The following is an 18817-nucleotide window of genomic DNA, read 5'->3' on the forward strand; positions in this document are numbered from 1 at the left end:
ACTCAAACCTTTATAGTGTTTTTGATGTTGCCTTTAGATGTTAATGAAGTTGCTCCTTGGTTGTTGACCCAGCTGTTCTTCCTATCTCTCCATGTTAATGCAGTTTCAACACCATTGATGAGATGGTTCTTTGTGCACCACACCCATCCCCATTCTACAATTGTTACCATTTGGTCGAGATGTAGTCACCTCAAACAATGCAGAGACAAGACCCTGTTGACTTATGTTTTCTCTAATAAGTCAGCCCTTTTGGGAAATGAGCATCAATTCACCATTTAGAGTGGGAGTTGGGTCGAGGCAGACTCATTTCTTACACAGCCTTGCGCCACAGCCATGGATGTTGAAAAAGTGTGATACCACCCCTCGCCTAAAGGTAATGTTGATGTCTTCCTCATTTTCATTAGATTTTTAAATGTCAAGTTGTTCACAGATTTGTTTTGAGCAGTTTCATGAGCAAACTCCTTTTCTTCTTGCAATAGTTCCTACATTAAAATCTGGTGTTAAAAACAACCACAGCTAGGCTAGTTGGCTACCAAGTGCTGAGTAAATATTAGAAAAATATTTTTTTAAATATAGTTTTTGTTTATTAGCAAATTTTTACTAGCCATTTTAATAGGCAGTGTATGGAATGTAAATGTCAACATATTTGTACAAACAAATTTATTTATTCACAAACTCAGTCTTTCTTTTCCCAGCAATACTACAACATTAAACAACAGTCTTATTTTTTTGGAGGGTCAAGTGATCATGGGATCTCATCTGGATTTCACAACTGGATATGGTCTGAATTTGAAGTATGCTGAAGATGCCTTTTGCACTCTGGAACTTAAGGTAAAGTATACATTTAATATTGTACTTGAGGGTTTGTTTTGAGGGTTAAACAAGGCATGTATAGGAGCACAAGCAGTCATCTCTAATACGATGCGTGTGTTGCAGACTTAATTTGTGTGTATGTGCCGGAGACCAGAGAGGATGCTGTCCTTAAAAAGATGGAGCTCTTATGCTGAATTGATACCAAATGCGAACTTCAGTATTCAGGTGAGTGTAATAGATACAAGTCATTGCAAATACATTAAAAAGAGGGAAATTTGTACTGGACGGCACAAATGAAGTGAAATGCAAAACACATTTGTGAATGTGTGTGTAATAAAGTTCGTTGTTGTTGAGGGAAGAAGAAGACAGGGTCGGCGATTCAGGTAAGCAAATATTTTTATTATCTTTCAATGCCACCACACATGTATCGGTGTATGTGTGTGTGTGCTCTTTCCTCTCCCGACTGCTCCTCCTGTTCTCTTTAAGACAGTAGTCTCTCCGGCCCAATCACTAGAAAGACAGGTGTTATTTATCATTTCTGATTGACCCGCTGATTAGCCACCGGGCTCCTAGCATGCTCTCCCCCCTGTGGTATTCACATCAATCTCTTATTTTCTTTTTTACATTTTTTTTTGTGAAACATATGTATGACATTGTTTCCAACTGACTGAATGTGTTCTCTTACTATCGTCAAGTAGCGTTAATCTTCTAACAACTTTTTATTTGGTACTTTATATGCAGGTTCCTTTGTAATGCTAGGGTGAGAAAATAACAAACTGATAATTTTAAGGTGAATTACCCCATTAATTTGTTAAAATAATTTGAATAATCATTCAGTTATTTTTTTTTAATGAATGTGTATTTGCAAACACAAATGTGTACACATATCTGATATTTGTTTTATTCACACTCCGTTACAAATCTGTATGTCTTTTTTTCACTAGATAAGTCATATTTTAGCTCAAGAAAAATGTAAGAATTACTGTATAAAAATATTTAAACAGTTTATTTTTGCTGCCTTTTTGTGTAATATTGACCACCAAATGAGCTTTCGTTGCATAGTGATTGCTTTATATGTTGTGTAAAACATTACAATTGATAAAAATTTTGCTTATTTCTCATTTGTTCCTGATTTCTCTGGCTGATTCTGATGTTACTATCCCAAAATGTATAAAATGGTAAAAAGTCATGAGTTTCTCTTTTTTCCGTAGCAACTCCGGCAAGATGCTTACTCACAGAGAAATCTGCCATTGAGTCCTCAAAGGACATGTTGGACCCTCACAGGCAAGGTCAACGAGCTCATATATTCTGTACATCATCACCTTTTAAATTAATTTAGTTAAATTATTTATTTTGTATTTCATTTATCTACATACATGTTAGGGAGTACTGAATAAAAAATATATTAATGCTAAAATAATAGTTAAATTGTTCAACATTATTATACAGTAATTGTGGTCTTTAATTTGACTTTTATCAAAAAAAAAAGGAAAAAATTATCTTTTTACAGAGACTGTAATAAATGCTATAAATGTGACATATGCTATCACTGACATACTGTATGCTGTCTATGTCTAATGTATCCAGAGCAGATGCTCTGGTGATCATGGATGAGGCAAGAGCATGACCGTGACAGACAAGTATCTGCATTGATTTCATGGGCTATTCTGAACACCTGCTGTTGACCGACTCAAACCTGAACCTTCTCCATGACGGACACTCACGGGTTCTCAAGCCCTTCAGAGTCTTTTAGACCACAGCTCTACCCTTTATGTTTGGCCAGAGGAGAATTGATCCTTGGCTGAGCCTGATTTCTTTAACGTTCTTTAACGTGTGGTCTTGAAAAATCTTAATTTGAAGGGCTATGTGGCCCTTCCCTTTACCTCTACACCACCAAGCTAATGAAGAGAATTGGGACACTGGACCTCTTCATGGCAACGCGCGGACTGAGGGGGAAGGGCCAAGATGTAGAATTGAGATTGGGCCTTAATCAAAGGCTCTACTATAAGGATATGGTGAAACATATTTGATGTTTTTTGTGCACTTCTTTGTTGAAGCACAATACATTTTGTACAGTACATGTGCAGACTTTGCACAGTCATGGACTTTCTGGAATATCATGGCATTTTAAAAGATCTGTTCTTAAATTGTAATGTTTTATTCTGAAAGACATTTTCTGCAGTATTTTTTACTATTTTTAATAAAATAAAAATATATTTTTAAATGATTTTGTAAAAATTCTTCTGAGGTTTTAATAAAAACTGTTTGAATTGTTCAATTTTGTGTATTTGACTTTTATTGAAGTTGCATTTAACATATATTTAGTAAGAAAACTAATATATTTATGGTATATTGCGTGTGTGTTTAAAATGCACTCATAATTAATTTCTAATGTACTTGTAATACAGAAAAAATACACTTTAATGTCACTAAGCAAGCATGAAATTAGCATACATAGTATGCTTATTTAAAGTGTACTTCATATACTTAAAGTTGTTCCAATTTAGCACACAAAAGTACACTAAATACACTTAAAGTTGTACTTCAGTGCAATTTTATTACAACTAAAATATACTTTGCACAAAATTAATATGTCCAAAATGTCACACTTAAGTAAACTAATCATTAATACACTTAAAATATACTGACAATTAGTCCGGATACAAGTATACTAAGCATTTTTTTTTTTTCACTAGGGAACCCCATGTATGAATCCATTCTCTTCTGCCTTAACGGGAGATTTTGCCTATAGCACTCCTCTGTGCTATAATGGTCTGTGTTGTAATGCATACCAGCACAAAGAATATGTTTGCGTATTACAGCAGCATGATAATACCACAGTGCCGTTAGGATTCTCTTCCCCCATATGTTAACCACATAAGTCATGGGCACACAGGCCACGTACTGCACGGTATCAAAATTCTGAGAGTGATGATGACTATGGACTTTGGGAGTCCCCACTTTGTGTCCTGGTCAATATGATGGTACCACCCCATGGAGGGAGTTTCTCTATTGATTTGAGAGCTGTGCAAAAGCGAATCACTAATCATCAGACAATCAGAAATCATCAGACTATGGCCATCCAATTAAAATTTTGTTTAATGGGTGCAGCAGGAGCAATAGTCCATAGGAAACCACGATCATCTCAGTGGGACTACATTCGCCTAGATGAGAAAATTGAGGTCGCATATGGCCCTTCTTCGGAGCATGCTGCTGCAGTTGCTAGTGAGTTGAGACAGCATGTCCGCAAACCAGGGGAATCACTACATGTACTAAGGGATGACACATATGAGAGGGTATCGGGGGCCTATAGTGATAGGAAAGAAAGAGAGCAGGATGCTATAGAAGTAGAAGTGTTCACTCATTCTTTAAGGGATACTGAGATTGTACAGAAGCTATTGGAGAAACGACCACACACCCTCGCCCAGGCTTATGATATCGCTCGTTGCTATGAAACCACTAAACCATGTCACTAGTCTCACAGAAACAGGAGTACATGGACTGTTATATCATAAGCCCCGCACAGTTGTGGTAAGGGAAGGGGATGAAGCGGTCATGGTAAAAGCTACCTCCACAACCAGTTTTAAAGCAGTTTCATCTGAGCGTCAGCACATGCCAGCCTCACAAAGAGGCTCTGAAGACATTAAATGGAAGGAAATTCGCTGTCATAACTGCACAGGTGTTGGGCATATAAAAAGGAATTGCCCCTCACCCAGGAAAACAACCAGGGGCCCATCTCCCATCTCTATGTCTCAAATGTGATTCATTTGAAACATTATAGTCAAGAAATGAGTATCCACATGACTATCCAGGGGTTAAATGTCTGTGCTGTATTGGACAATGGGGCACGGAAGAGTGTGTTGCCCTTGCAGCTGTACAATGCCATGTGTCCGGATTTCCAGACCCCACTCCAGCCGTCAGTGGTGAAGACAATTGTGGGGGTGGGTCCTGGCGATGTTTTAGTGATAGGTGAGAGTCACATTCCAGTCCAGATAAATAACCTACAAGTGACTGTGCACTTCTTGGTGGCAGACATCGCAAGTGGGGAGGCACTTCTGGGTCATCCATTCCTCACCCAGGCTCAAGCACATCTTGATTTCAGGAATAATTGCATCATACTTTTCGGTGAGGAAGTGCCATACTGTCAGGCTATGGATATACCGAAGACACAAGCAGTGAGGGTGGCCAGAACAGTGGTGGTTGAGGCAGGTTTGGAGTATGTAGTCAGGGGCAATATTAATTCCAAGAACCACCCTAAAGGGGAAGTGATGTTAAGCCCCATCAGAGGCTTTGTCGAAAAATATAAAGTACTGGTTGCTCGCGTGCTGGTGGATGCTCAGCCCTCCATGAGCATACCGCTCCGCATATTCAATCCGGGGAGCACAGCTGTAACCATCAAAAGAGGATCTATAGCAGGTTTTCTTAAACCTGCTAAAGCTTTAGAGTCTGTCAGGAGGCCAGCCAGTGCTCAGTCATCCGGGGAAAATACTGTTCGCAGCATTTACAGGAGTTGTATAATCAAAGTGTGGCTGATCTTAGCCGAGATGAACAGTCTTAGCTAGGTCAATTACTCCGCAATTATGGAAGTGGGTTTTCAACTGGACCTACCGATTTGGGCCGCACTAATCTGGTGCAGCATGCTATCATGACACGGCCGGGAATGGTCATTAAGCTACTCCCACGTCGAATGGCCCTAGAAAAGCAACAAGATGCTGACCAACAAGTAAAGCAAGGTCTAGAGGCTGGATTGACCCATCCCAGTAATAGTAGCTGGGCTTCCCCTATAGTAACAGTGCATAAAAAAGATTGCACTCACCGTCTTTGTGTGGATTATCGTGCTTTAAATGATTGCACCATCAAGGATGCTTATCAATTGCCACGTATACAGGATACATTGGACACCCTCCACGGCTCCATGGTTCAGCACATTGGACCTAGCCTCTGGGTATTGGCAGGTGGAATTGACGCCCACCGAACCACTGCCTTTTGCACCAGAAAGGGGCTATTTGAATGGAATGTAATGCCGTTTGGATTATGTAATGCCCCTGCAACTTTTCAAAGGCTTATGGACAGGGCATAAGCCAGTTCGCAGATCGAGACAAGCCTGGTGTATCTGGATGATATAATTGTGCTGGGTTGTGATGTTCCAGAGATGCTACAGCGTCTAAGTCAAGTTTTTGATAGGCTGCATACTGCTAACTTGAAGCTGAAGCCATCAAAGTGTTGCCTGTTCCGCCGACAAGTAGCATATCTGGGCCACATTGTCTCCAAATAAGGGGTGACCACTGACCCCTCTAAAATACGAAAAGTGTAGGATTGGCCCATACGTAAATCCATCAGAGAAGTTCATCAATTTGTTGGGTTGGCATCATATTATCGACGATTCGTGAAAGACTTTGCCACCATAGCTGAGCCTCTCCATGCCTTGACTAGGAAATATGCTCGGTTTCAGTGGACCTGGTGGCCTGGTGTGCACAAGCCTTTAGTTTGTTACAACAAATCAGAAATTCATTTTTTATGTGGTTTATGTAATATTAATTAAAAAACAGGTTTTAATTTAAAAATGTGTTCTCTTTCTGACAAATCAAGGAAGCAGGAAAAATCAGAACCAACATACAAGAACTTGTACGTGACCAACAAAAATGCTACACCTAAGTTTGTAGTTAAATTGCTTTTTTTTTTTTTTTACTAGATTGTAGTTAAAAAATAAATTGCTTTAAACTAATTTTAATGGTCTACAATTATTTTGTATGCATTTTATGCTGTCTTTACAGTAATTACACACGTCTGTATGCACCAATAGTGATTGAAAGTGATTCAGAAGGGTCAGACCAGAGTACACAACATGTTGAAGAGGAATGGATGTAATTTATTAATTATGTTGTTTCTAAATTATTCACTCCATTTTTATAGCATCATGATTGATTGGCTTAATCAAAATCTTTGTGTTTTACAGCTCAGATGCAATCTCTGCTGCAGACATTGTGTCAGATCTCTCACAGAAAATCATGAGGACGTCTTGCAGTAGATTCAACAAAAATCGAGCAAATATTTGGGATGGAGCAGTTCGTGGTTTTAAACGTGCATCATATGATCCATTGCATGACATGCTTGTCAAATTCACAGACGATGAAGGCTCAACTGAAGATGCAGTTGACACAGGTGGTCCAAAATGTGAGTTTCTAACCCTAATGGACTGTTTAAAAGCACGGCGAATTTTTGATGGACCAGAAAACGGGAGATTTCTCACCTTTAATAATGCAGGTAAATTATTTACTTCAAGCTTGTAACTGCTTAATAATTTACGTTACTGTCTTTTTCACTAAGTCTAGAAAAAATATATTTTCTTGTAGCTGTCAGAGAAGATGAGTACTTCCTTGCTGGCCGGATGATTGCAGTCTCTATTGTACATGGTGGTCCAGGTCCTCGCTTTTTATCGAACATGCTGTATGATTACCTCATTGGTAGGACTGACATTAATGGAACAGTTGAGGATGTAACAGATGAAACCATGAAGGCAGCTTTAATTGAGGTGCATCAAGTTTCTTTTAAGTCATTTATTTGTTTGTTCATTTAAAGGCACAATATATATTTTTGCTATATATATATATATATATATATATATATATATATATATATATATATATATATATGTATATATGTATATATATATATATATATATATATATATATATATATATATATATATATATATATATATATATATATATATATATATATGTGTGTGTTATTTGTAATTTAATTGCAACCATTTACCCCAGATATCAAGTGCAGAATCACTAGATGAATTGCACGCACTGATTGAGAAGTATGAAAGCTTGCTGCAGACTGCTGGGTGTTTTGATTTCCCACAAAGTGTAAAAGGCAAAGACAACATTGTGAAGGATTTCATACTGTGGTACATTATATACAGAAACCAATACTCTGTACAAAGGTAAGTCTTGTTCCTAATTTGAGATAATATAATAATTTGTTATTTGTTACTTTGTGATTTCTATTTGGGTTATAGATTTAGGGATGGGCTTTCCACCCTGGATGTCATCAATGCCCTGGAACAACACCCTATTGCATTCAGACCCTATATGTGCTACAGTGTTGACAGACTAACATCTGTATCTCTGGAGGATGTCTTCAAGCCACAGCTCAGTGAACCTGGAAGCACCAGACGACAAAAAGAAACAAGAATACTGGGATACTGGAGAGACTATCTGCTTGACACTGGAGGTAAAGAATTGAACATTATATTTTATTGTTGTTGATAACAAATTTTGTGATATTCTTTTGTTTTTTGTTTCATCTTTTCAGAACAAGAAACAGGAGTCTCCCTCCAGAACATTTTGATGTTTGCCACGGGATTAGATTCACTGCCTCCTTCAACAATTGTGCCACAGCCCAGACTCATTTTTGAAAGGTCTTCTAAATTTTCCATTGCAAGCACCTGTGCCAACACAATCAAATTGCCAGTGTCAAAAAGCTATGATGAGTTCAAAAATGCAATGGATTTTGGAATTCAAAACTCACCTGGTTTTGGATTGCGCTGATTAGTATTAAAGTACGGAAAGCCAGTTTTTGCCACTGAACGAATTTTTTTTTTTAAAGGTTATTGCAAATTTTCATATCAGAATTGCATGATACAAACACAATTTTATTTCTGACTTTATAACTTCTGAGGAAAAATTCAGAATTCTAAGATTTTTTTTATAACCTTTTTTATTTTTTATTTAATGATGAAAACTAGGGTTTTTGAGTGTTTTTGTTTACCCTTAGTTATTGTTTAAAAAAAAGGAAAGAAAATGTGTAAATTATTGATATTGTGGTATTGTTTGTAGATTCCACAAAAATATATTAAAAAAAATGATGAAAACTGGCATCCATACTAAAAGGATAGTTCACCCACAAATAAAAGTTAATAATAATTTATTCACCCTCGTATTGTTTCAAACATGTATGAGTTTTGAGTAATGTTAGTTACCAGACACTTGACAGTACATACTGACCTCCACTGTACTTTTATTTTCTACCACGGTAGTCAGAAAGTGCTATCAAGTGGCTGGTTACCAACATTATGCAAAATGTCATCTTTTTTGTTTAACAAAAATAACAAACTTGTATGGGTTTATATAAATTGATAACTTTCATTTTTGGGTGAGTTATGCCTTTGAATTTCTTTTTTCTGTTTAAATGTGGGCCATGTTCTTTAAAGTTATGTAGTTCTCCACACCAGCCTCCCAAGTGTGAGGTGTAGTTAGATTGGTTTGAGCATGTAGTTCTTCAAAGTGTGCCTGCAACTGTCCATCTCCACATGTGGAGATGTGCTTCCTGTGAGATGCTAAATCCAGATTCTCTTCCATTGAACCTTTGAATAAGGTAGTAAAAAAAGTCTACCATTTTGTTTAATAAAAAAAAAAAACTACAGTATTAAATACATAACAAAGTTTATTGGCATTTTATTCTTTAAATCAAAAAATTTAGTTGTTCATCCCCAAAATATAACTAATAAACCTAAAGCAATCTAAAGCTTAAGGTTTGCTTCTGTGGAGTAGTATTTTATCTAAATTTTCTATTCCACAAAAGAGAGTTGCAAAAGTTTGGCTTTTTGTGTTAATTAAAATCTTAATTTCATTACAAAAGTTAAAAAACTTTTTAAACTCACATACCAACCTTTGTGGAAGAGAGTACATGGCATCAGGTTTACCAGAAGGACAGCGAGATTGTTTAACTGCCCTAATGGTATGAGTGTTCCATGATTCTTTGTATTCATCAAGGTCCTTCTGCAGTACAGTTAAAAACGCAAAACGCATTAAGCATATCTGCTCATGACTGCCATTAAAGAGCTGTCTGTCTTTCAAGTCATTGAGAAGATCCATCCAAAATTGAGACCTGTATGAACAGACCAACATCAACATCCCTTTTACACATTAGGCTTTTTATTATAACATATTTAACATATCCAACTAAAACTCAGCAAGAAATGTTCAATACAATCTAAAAATGACCACCAGCTTTCAATTCTTTGGTTTGTGATTGAGGAGCCATACATATGGCTTGAAGCCCCTGCAAGGTCATCCATGTGTGTGGATCTCAAAGAACAGTGGATTGCGGCCATTGTTCCATTTTCAGTGCCACAGTCAGTGCGAAGTAGTTTCGGTATGACTCCAAATTCAGTGGCACATTGTAGGTAATTATGAGCTATAATGTCTGGGTCATTATTGCTAGCTCCACAAATTAACCACATAACTTTGCTTGAGTAACCATCAATGCATCCACTTATAGCCAAACCATATGGTTTTAATTTGTCATAGCCATCAACATGCCAGACATGATTAGGCCCCAAAGAATGGTAAACCCTTCTCACAAATCTTCTTCTTGAGCGTTGTTCAATGCCTAATGGATCAAGGTCTGCCATCATAAACATTACATCTTGCCTTCTAACTGTAAGATTGTGTTTTTGCCGTAAAGTCTGACACATTGTTCGGTAGCCACAATGTTGTCCAGAACCACTCAACTCTTCAATAACAGCAGACTGAACAATTTCCAAAGGTGAGTAGTTTTTTCGCCTGTACAAGGACAGGTTTTTCAGTTTTGTTTTTAAGGTACGAAGGCTTATTTTAATGTTGTGTTTCAATGCCAAAAAATCTAGAATGACACTGTAACTGTGTCCATCTCTGAAGTATTTTCGAAGAAGATCATCCTCACAAAATTGGACAGATGAGTCTAACATCTATAAAAAAAAAAAGAATTAAAATTATGTTAAATGACTCCTGCTGAAAAAAAATACTGCATATGTTGACAAGGTATGTTTTGATGCTGGTCATTTAATCATTGTTTTGGTAATAATCATTGTTTTGGTCTGTATAATTAATATCTATTTAATCAGAAGTAATCAGTGTTCCACTGCCACCTAGTGGTTGGGAGCATTTCCATTGTGTTACGTTTTTAGTGTTGCAGCATTTTTCATCTTAGTGTTGCAGCGTTTTCATCTTAGTGTTGCAGCTTTTTCATCTTAGTGTTGCAGCTTTTTCATCTTAGTGTTGCAGCATTTTTCATCTTAGTGTTGCAGCATTTTCATCTTAGTGTTGCAGCATTTTTCATCTTAGTGTTGCTGCATTTTTCATCTTAGTGTTGCAGCATTTTTCATCTTAGTGTTGCAGCTTTTTCATCTTAGTGTTGCAGCATTTTTCATCTTAGTGTTGCAGCTTTTTCATCTTAGTGTTGCAGCATTTTTCATCTTAGTGTTGCAGCATTTTCATCTTAGTGTTGCAGCATTTTTCATCTTAGTGTTGCAGCGTTTTCATCTTAGTGTTGCAGCATTTTTCATCTTAGTGTTGCAGCATTTTTCATCTTAGTGTTGCAGCTTTTTCATCTTAGTGTTGCAGCTTTTTCATCTTAGTGTTGCAGCATTTTTCATCTTAGTGTTGCAGCATTTTTCATCTTAGTGTTGCAGCTTTTTCATCTTAGTGTTGCAGCTTTTTCATCTTAGTGTTGCAGCATTTTTCATCTTAGTGTTGCAGCATTTTTCATCTTAGTGTTGCAGCATTTTCATCTTAGTGTTGCAGCATTTTTCATCTTAGTGTTGCTGCATTTTTCATCTTAGTGTTGCAGCATTTTTCATCTTAGTGTTGCAGCTTTTTCATCTTAGTGTTGCAGCATTTTTCATCTTAGTGTTGCAGCTTTTTCATCTTAGTGTTGCAGCATTTTTCATCTTAGTGTTGCAGCATTTTTCATCTTAGTGTTGCAGCATTTTTCATCTTAGTGTTGCAGCTTTTTCATCTTAGTGTTGCAGCATTTTTCATCTTAGTGTTGCAGCATTTTCATCTTAGTGTTGCAGCATTTTTCATCTTAGTGTTGCAGCGTTTTCATCTTAGTGTTGCAGCATTTTTCATCTTAGTGTTGCAGCATTTTTCATCTTAGTGTTGCAGCGTTTTCATCTTAGTGTTGCAGCTTTTTCATCTTAGTGTTGCAGCATTTTTCATCTTAGTGTTGTAGCATTTTTCATCTTAGTGTTGCAGCTTTTTCATCTTAGTGTTGCAGCATTTTTCATCTTAGTGTTGCAGCATTTTTCATCTTAGTGTTGCAGCTTTTTCATCTTAGTGTTGCAGCATTTTTCATCTAAGTGTTGCAGCTTTTTCAACTTAGTGTTGCAGCATTTTCATCTTAATGTTGTTGTGTTTTGCACTACTGGGCCACCGTAGTGACGTCACGCGAAGCGGCTTCCGGGTCCAAGCGCTCTATTCAACTGAATGGGGAGACTCATGAAATGGTAATAATAAACGTTTACAAAGCAATTTAAGGCTTTCGAAAATCTCAATCGCAGTATATATGTCCATGCCTAATATCCGATGTCAGAAAGTGATTCATTTTTTTTAATTGTTACATTTTTGGTATTTGTTATGCAGCAAGCCCAGAGATTGTTGTGTAAACTATGATTTTATATAAAATTAACTTTAATGTGTGATAGGAATAAAACGTGATCATAAACAAATGATTTTTCCACTCAAATGAATGGCGACTTGAACCCGGAAACAGTATTACATACGTCATCACTTAACAAGCGGATATGGTTTTGCATCTAAACTCTTCAAATGTAACAATTGTTTTTAGTTGTCCTGAAGTGAATGTTTTCTTTAGCTTAATTATCTGGGCTGTTCTTTTTTTTTTTTTTTTTTTTGACAGCAATACATTAAAAGCAATTGAACGAACTAATGACTCTGGTATTTATTTTTATGTTTTTGTATGTGTGGTACTGTTGTGTCTGTCTTCAAATACTTGCACCAGTGTTGCTACTACCTGTCTGTTGACTATCTGCTGAACATTTACAGAATAGTAACCATGCTGTCTATGATGTTGGCTCCTTACAGTCATTTAACAGCATTTCTTAGGTTTTCACTTCATTTTGATGGGCCTAGTGTGACAACAGATGAGCAGATAAATGTAACTTAAAGTAAACTAACTGTCTACTGAAAGTTAGGTTAAATGCAACGAATATGTAACATGAAATTAGCTCATTTTATGAATATTAATAATCAACAATAACGGTTTATTCTTAATTATTAATATTCCGGCTTAAGCTTCAGTCAGTTTGGTCAAACAAGCATATGATTGTATATGATCATGCTCGCGCGACCGAGCGGACTCCCAGATTATGAATATTAATTATCAACAATAACAAATTATTATTAATCATTAATATTCTAGATCAATTTATTGTTAATTTGGCCAAACAAACACAAGCAGAGCCGGCGCTCTTCCGAGCGGGCACGGTAATCTATTCATTTAGAACAAAGGGAATTTAATTGCTACTTCTTGTGAAGTAGATTAATCATTCGAAAGTATTAAACAACTTATAATAGCTAGGCAGGGGAATCTGTATTTCAGTGACATATTCTCGTGAGGCAAACAATACAACTAATTTGATTATAATGGAATTTATTGACTAGTCAGACGGATAACGAACAAACGCACAAACATACATTAAACACGGAACAAAAAGGTAAACCACGTGGAGATATCGGGTCTATAGAACGTGTAACAACAAAGAGAAATAGTAAAGCGAGGAAATAGAGATTTCAGGTAAAAGAGTGACAAAACTTTCAGTTCCACCACACCATTCAGGACCACCAAGATTATAGAAAACACCTTTTTGATAAAAGGGGCACAGCTTAATCGCATAACTAAAGGTACCTGGACTTAATGAATGGGATCTCTCTCTTTATGCTTCCGTCCTGATAAAACTCCTTTGATGTCCTTCTTGATGCGTTGAGTTTGTAATGCAGTTCGGACGAACACGATCGCAAACTTTAAACTGAGTTTACTTTGCCGGAAAAATAAAGTAAACGTGGTGGAAAAGTCCATGCGGCTGTGAAGAGCCGTGTGCATCATGTGTTGTAAAATGTCAGCAGAAACCCATCGGTACCAAACAAAGGTACATCAACATAATTTTTCATATCCTTACATATTTATGCTTTACAAAGGCCTAAAGGGAACATGCATACAGGTTATAAGAGAGGTTACACAGGTAAGAAGTCAGAAATGAGGTACAAAGTTTACAAAACATAACACTTTAGTTTTGTGCTGTTTCAGGATTTTCTGAGTGCATTTTCTTTATGTTAGAACAGCCTCATGGGTGTGTGTGTGTGTGTGTGTGTGTGTGTGTATTTGGGCAGGAATGCCTTTGAAGTTCCCCTGCTTATCTCTCCAGTCCCCCTAGATTACTTAAGCTGTCACGAAAATCCAGACTTCTTGGAGCCAGGAGTCGTAAAACTCTTCTGTCGACCAAAGCCAGACCGTGATAAAATCAATAAGAAATTTTATCTGTGGACTGTACGCTACAAATAGTTAGGTGAACACGTTAGCAAATACATGTATGAAATTTGTACCTAACCCTAACTTTATATTTGTTTAAAGTTCATTTTAAATTATGTTGCGTTGCTACTTATAGGCATCTGAATGTTTACTGAAGGTCTATTCATAAACTGATTAACAACTACATGCAGACACTGACAACAAAAAAATCTTGATGGTAAATGTACTGAAAACTTGTTGAAGATTTGTTGCATATCTACTAATACATTGTAATACACTACAACCTAATTTGGTAGCACGTAACTTATCAAAAGTTTAATAAATGTTGAGGATTTGTTGCATATCTACTAATACTTTGTTAAACATTTGTTGAAGATTTGGTACATATTTACTGATACATTGTTGAAAATCTAGATCCTTAATGCTGAGGATTTGTTGCTTATCTACTGATACTATGTTGAACACCTGTTGAAGATTTGTTACATATTTACTGATACATTGTTGACCATCTAGAACCTATATTGGTGACAACTTACCAAGTTTAATAAATGTTTACATGTTGTAGACATTGTAATGATTGCCTAGAAACATTTAAAAAACAATCTACATATACTACCCAGATGAGAGTAAACAGATAAGAACTTGAAAAGTAACTTATGGTCAACAGACTATCAAAAGGGGGACCATCAAAATAAAGTGTTACCAAACTTTGCCCTGAAATCATTGGTCAAGAATGCTGAACGGGTTGTCACGTGACCCGCAGGTATAACCAGACTGCTCCCAAACACCTGGGGAGAGAAAGTCCGGACAAAGAACTCGAAAAAGGTGGCCCCTTTGAGGGGCCATGGACTTTTCCCACCACACTTTTCTTATTTTCCGGCAAAGTACACTCAGTTACAGTTTGCGTTCGTGTTCGTCCGAACTGTATTACAAACTTAACGCCTTAAAAAGGAAGAAGAGAAGAGAAGAAACCGAAGAGAGACTCGCATAAGGAGAGAGACCCCAGACATTAAAGTCCATGTATTTTTAGTTATGCAAATAAGCTGTGCCCCTTTTATCAAAAAGGTGTTTTTTATAATCTTGGTGATCCTTAATGGTGCGTGTGGAACTGAAACCAGATTTTGCCACTCTTTATCTGAAATCTATATTTTCGCGCTTTACTATCTCTCTCTGTTTGTTAGCCTACATGTTTTATGGACCCATATAGCCACGTAGTTTACCTTTGTTCTATGTTTAATGTATGTTCATGCGTTTGTTTGTTATCTGTCTGACTAGTCAATAAATCCCATTATAATCAAATGTATTGTTTGCCTCAGAGAAAATGTCACTGAAATACAGATTCCCCTGCCTAGCTGTTATAAGTTGATTAAAACTTATAAATGATTAATCTACTTCACAAGAAGTAGCAACAATTCCCTTTTCTAAATGAATAGATCATTACCGTGGCCGCTCGGAAGAGAGGCTCTAGTTATGTTTGTTTGGTCAAATTAACAATAAATTGATCCAGAATATTAAAGGATTTATGATAATTTGTTATTGTTGATAATTAATATTCATAATCTGAGAGTCAGCTCGGTCGAGCGGTAAGGATCAGATACAATCTTATGTTTGTTTGACCAGGTTGACTGAAACTTAAGCCGGAATATTAATAATTAAGAATAAACCGTTATTGTTGCTAATTAATATTCATAAAATGAGCTAATTTCTGTTACATGTTATACTTGAGCTTATGTAATACTTGAGCTTATGTTATACTTGAGTTTATGTTATACTTGAGCTCATGTTAAACTTGAGTTTATGGTATACTTGAGTTTATGTGTCAGGAGTGTCTGTATAAAGGACCCAAAAGCAGAGGAGTTCAATTCAATAGGGTTTTTTAATAAAATAAGCAAAAAGAAAGTGACTCAGCGCTTGCTGAGATCCCAGAGCAGATCTTGAACTTTAGTAAAAAATAAACTGAAAACTGGACCACAGGCAATGTTCAACAGTACAGGAAAAATACCAACAAAAATTAGTAGCACCACATAAAAAAGAAAAATCAGGAGTGGGCTAAATTTCAATCAAAAAATAAAGTTAGTTTTTGGTCCAGGCCTGGTAATGCAGGAGAAGGGCAATGGCAACGCAAAAGATCAGCTCTCCAGTAGGGCAGACCAAATCCGGGATGGATCCAGGGAACTGGACAGAGAACACAATGATAATACAACAGACCGACAAGAAGGCTGTAAGAAATCCAACACTCTGACAAAAGGAGAAGCGAAACACCCTCAGATATAGGAGCAGCAATTAGCAGAAATGAAAGGCAGCTGGCAGTAACATGTGAGGCTACTAATTGTAAAAGACTATTAGCTGAGTAAAGTTGCACAGCAATTTGGAGACAAATTAGAATGTTGTCAGTAAGGAAAGATAAAAAACGCTGTCAGAAAAGAAAGAGGGCAAAGTTCAAACCCGGGTTCTGACAGTACCCCTCTCCCCAGGAACGCCTCCCGGCGTACCCGAGATTTGAGGCAACTGCCGATGGTGGAATTCCTCAATGAGCGCATGGTCCAGAATGTCCTGAGCTGGGACCCAACATCTCTCTTCTGGGCCGTACCCCTCCCAATCTACTAGATATTGAAAACCTCTACCTCGCCTCCTTGAATTTAGAATCTTTCTGACGGTGAAGGCTGGAGAGCCTTTAACCATCAGGGGAGGAGGAGGAGAGGGTGTAGAAGAAAGGGGGGAGTGGGGAGAACGCAAGACAGGTTTGACACAAGAAACATGGAAAACAGGGTGGACACGGCGTAGACTCCGGGGTAGCCGAAGCCGCACTGCCACCAGACTGATCACCTTGGTAATGAGGCATGGTCCAATGAATCGGGGTGCCAATTTACGAGCAGGGACCCGAAGTGGTAGGTCCTTAGTGGAGAGCCACACCTTTTGACCACAGACATATTTGGGTGCATCAGCTCGGTGGCGGTCAGCAGTTCTCTTGGTGCGTTCCCTGGTCCGCAACAGTGCCTGCCTGGCCCTTTTCCAGGTGCGGCGGCAGCGTTGAATAAATGCTTGGACCGAGGGAACGGCAGCATCGGCCACCTGGGAAGGAAACACAGGGGGTTGGTAACCAAGACAACACATGAAAGGAGACAGCCCAGTCGACGACACCGGCAACGAGTTGTGAGCATATTCTGCCCACACCAACTGCTGACTCCAGGAAGAGGGGTTATGGGAAGCCAGGCATCGGAGCATCCGCCCAAGATCCTGGTTTGCACGCTCAGTCTGGCCGTTGGTCTGTGGATGGAATCCTGATGACAGACTAGCAGTAGAACCAATCTGTCGGCAGAACTCCCTCCAAAAGTGGGAAATGAACTGGGGCCCCCTGTCAGAGACCACATCCTCCGGAAGACCATGAATCCGGAAGACATGGTCCACGACCACCCGGGCCATCTCCCTAGCAGATGGAAGTTTGGGGAGGGGAATGAAGTGGACCGCCTTGGAAAAGCGGTCCACCACAGTGAGGATCACAGTATTGCCATTGGATGGAGGGAGACCAGTGACAAAATCCATGGCAATATGTGACCAGGGGCGGGAGGGAATGGGGAGAGGATGAAGCAGACCAACGGGACGACAATTAGAGGATTTATTTTGAGCACAGACCGAGCATGCACCCACAAACCGGCGGATGTCCTCCACCATGGCTGGCCACCAAAAGCGCTGACGAACGGCAGCCAGCGACCTCCTTACGCCTGGATGGCAAGCGAACCTGGAGGAATGACCCCACCGAAGGACAGCTGCTCGGGCCGACACAGGAACATACAACAGACCCACCGGACATCCCTTGGGCACCTGGACTTTGGCTAAGGCTCGCCTGACAAGGTCCTCAACACCCCAGATAACAGCCCCCACCACATGGCCCCTGGGCAAAATGGTATCAGGGTGGGGATTGCCATACGGAGTGCCAAAGCATCGTGACAAGGCATCTGGTTTACCATTCTTAGAACCAGGTCTGTAAGAAAGAGTAAAATTAAAGCGCCCAAAGAACAATGCCCAGCGAGCCTGTCGGGAGTTCAGCCTCTTGGCTGTCTGAATATACTCCAGATTCCTGTGGTCGGTCCATACCACAAAAGGTTCAGCTGCCCCCTCCAGCCAATGACGCCACTCCCCCAAAGCCAGCCGCACTGCCAGCAGTTCCCGGTTACCGATGTCGTAGTTCCGCTCTGCAGGAGACAAACGGTGAGAATAGTAAGCACAAGGGTGCAATTTATTGTCTTTAGGGCATATCTGAGAAAGAACTGCTCCGACACCCACCTCTGATGCATCAACCTCCACCACAAATTGTCGTGCTGGGTCAGGTAGGACAAGGATTGGCGCAGTTGTAAATCGAGACTTTAATTCTCTAAAAGCTGCCTGAGCAGCTATAGACCAGCAAAAATGAGATTTGGTGGAGGTTAATGCTGTCAGAGGGGCCGCTACCTGGCTGTAGTTGCGAATGAAACGCCTATAGAAATTCGCAAAGCCCAAGAATTGTTGTAGAGCTTTGCGTGAGCCAGGAACCGGCCAGTCGGAGACAGCTCTTACCTTTTCTGGATCCATTCGAATGCCCTCCACCGAAAGTATGGAACCCAAGAACGGAACTGACTGGGCATGAAAAAGGCATTTCTCTGCTTTGACAAATAACTGATTCTCCAGCAGCCTCTGCAACACT

The 18817-nt window shown here is 38.7% G+C and overlaps 1 protein-coding gene across 5 annotated transcripts in view; it reads left to right on the plus strand.

Annotated features, from left to right (window-relative positions):
• Nucleotides 1-9681, plus strand: part of LOC137495523 (G2/M phase-specific E3 ubiquitin-protein ligase-like) — a 28899-nt gene extending 19218 nt beyond the window's left edge. For 2 of the 5 annotated variants that reach the window (XM_073951445.1, XM_073951446.1), the window contains 6 exons: nt 6588-6677; nt 6770-7077; nt 7167-7345; nt 7596-7768; nt 7844-8058; nt 8140-9223. In XM_073951445.1, coding sequence (XP_073807546.1) covers nt 6588-6677; nt 6770-7077; nt 7167-7345; nt 7596-7768; nt 7844-8058; nt 8140-8375 — 1201 coding nt within the window. In that variant the 3' untranslated portion in view covers nt 8376-9223. Of the gene's footprint in view, nt 1-572; nt 832-936; nt 1039-6402; nt 6439-6587; nt 6678-6769; nt 7078-7166; nt 7346-7595; nt 7769-7843; nt 8059-8139 lie in introns of those variants that run through there. The other 3 variants (XM_073951443.1, XM_073951442.1, XM_073951447.1) reach the window with 3 other exon arrangements.
• Nucleotides 9682-18817: the final 9136 nt, after the last annotated feature.

The sequence above is a fragment of the Danio rerio genome, chromosome 5 (assembly GCF_049306965.1).
Source record: "Danio rerio strain Tuebingen ecotype United States chromosome 5, GRCz12tu, whole genome shotgun sequence".
Taxonomy (NCBI): domain Eukaryota; kingdom Metazoa; phylum Chordata; class Actinopteri; order Cypriniformes; family Danionidae; genus Danio; species Danio rerio.